Consider the following 1,542-nt stretch of genomic DNA (forward strand, 5'->3'; position numbering starts at 1 on the left):
GACAATCTTTTCCGCGCGCGGAAAGTAGTAAGCCGCGCAAAAATGTCGCTCGCTCTGCTGCCAGGAGATAATCGCGTACTCTCGCGTGTGTGCTCGAAGAAAATTTAAGGGACTGCCGGAAAATGTCTCTTGGAAACGCGAGCGTTTCGGAATTTTAGCTCTCCACCCGCGTGTGGCCGTTCTTTGAGAAGTAAATAAATGTCGCGCTCTGGTATATTCTTGTGTCACGCTTTTACTTTTCGTGAATAAAATTTAAATAAATGTTAAAGTAAGCTTAAATTTTCGCAAACTTTTGTTAAATGAATAAACATTTTCATGATTTTTTTTAGAATTTATAGAACTGATGGAAATAAATGTGATAAGTTGATTAGAGAATATGATAAGATGGTTTTGCGGAATAAATGTGTGTGTGTGTTTATATTATAATAAATTATTATATATAATATAATAAATATATGTATAATTAATATTATAATATAATATATTAAAAAATACACATAAAATACTTACGATCATATTTGTATAATAGTATAATAATTGTAAAATGTCTCTCACTGCAAAGAAAAGTAACAAAACTTAAAAGGAAAATATTCAAAATGCAAATATTCGACTAGATATTAAAGCTACTACTGTAATATATATGCAAATTTAATTGCATTCCGCGATTGTTCATCTATTCATTTTGTAGAAACTAATTCCCAGATTTGTATATATATATATATATATGCAGCGGTATTTTCCTCGTGACGCTCACAAGACGCTGTTTCTCCCCTGCTATTGTTCCATTAGCACAATTAACAGTATATCTATATTTTAATAACGTCAAAATTTTAATAACGTAAAGACTGAAAAGGCCAGAAATTTTTTATAATTCTAAATAATTAAAATTCTCTTACATTATCCACAGTTTACACATCTGTAAAAAAGAAAAGATTATTGAGATCTTTCAAGAAATCGGACTCGATGCGCCGAATCTCCAGTGATAAAGTTAATATTTATCGTTTTTCAATAATTTTGCAATAATCATTTAATAAATATCCCCATACTTTAATTTCAATAATCGTTAATTTTTTGTTGCCGAACATTAATCCGTTCATCTACTGATTTTAATTGATAACGCGGCAAAATTTCAACGTATTCATAATTCAATTTTACTTGTTTGTAACGATTTTTTCTTGAAACAGTTTGTGCAAAAAGAAGAAAAATAGATTATTCAATCGGAAGTTCGATCCGCACAAGTCTGCTTATGTGACTCATGTATCGTGGAACTGATTTGTACGTCGACTCTGGATGTGAATCGAGAAAGATACTTCGGATCTCGTGACGGATCTATGACTGGGATGATGAATGACGCCGCGCGTCCCCGATCTCGTCGTATTGGTAAGCTTGGAAAACCGCGAGAGAGAGAGAGAGAGAGAGAGAGAGTCATAGCTTGGGCTCGTTTTCATAGACCTCATCCTCGTACTCTGCGTCGTATTCGTCGTAGTCTTCGGCCTCCGCCTCGTCGTCGGTCTCTTTGATGATACCTAGTCTCTTCGCGAC

At 33.9% G+C, this 1,542-nt stretch overlaps 1 protein-coding gene across 1 annotated transcript in view; it reads right to left on the reverse strand.

The window, feature by feature from the left end:
• Nucleotides 1–480: 480 nt before the first annotated feature.
• LOC115245570 overlaps nucleotides 481–1,542 on the reverse strand; it is a 15,614-nt gene continuing 14,552 nt past the window's right edge. The window contains exon 13 of the mRNA XM_029823948.1: nucleotides 481–1,542. Within this exon, the coding sequence (XP_029679808.1) occupies nucleotides 1,426–1,542 (117 nt within the window). The 3' untranslated portion in view covers nucleotides 481–1,425.

The sequence above is a fragment of the Formica exsecta genome, unplaced genomic scaffold (genome assembly GCF_003651465.1).
Source record: "Formica exsecta isolate Colony F162 unplaced genomic scaffold, ASM365146v1 scaffold122, whole genome shotgun sequence".
NCBI classification, from domain to species: domain Eukaryota; kingdom Metazoa; phylum Arthropoda; class Insecta; order Hymenoptera; family Formicidae; genus Formica; species Formica exsecta.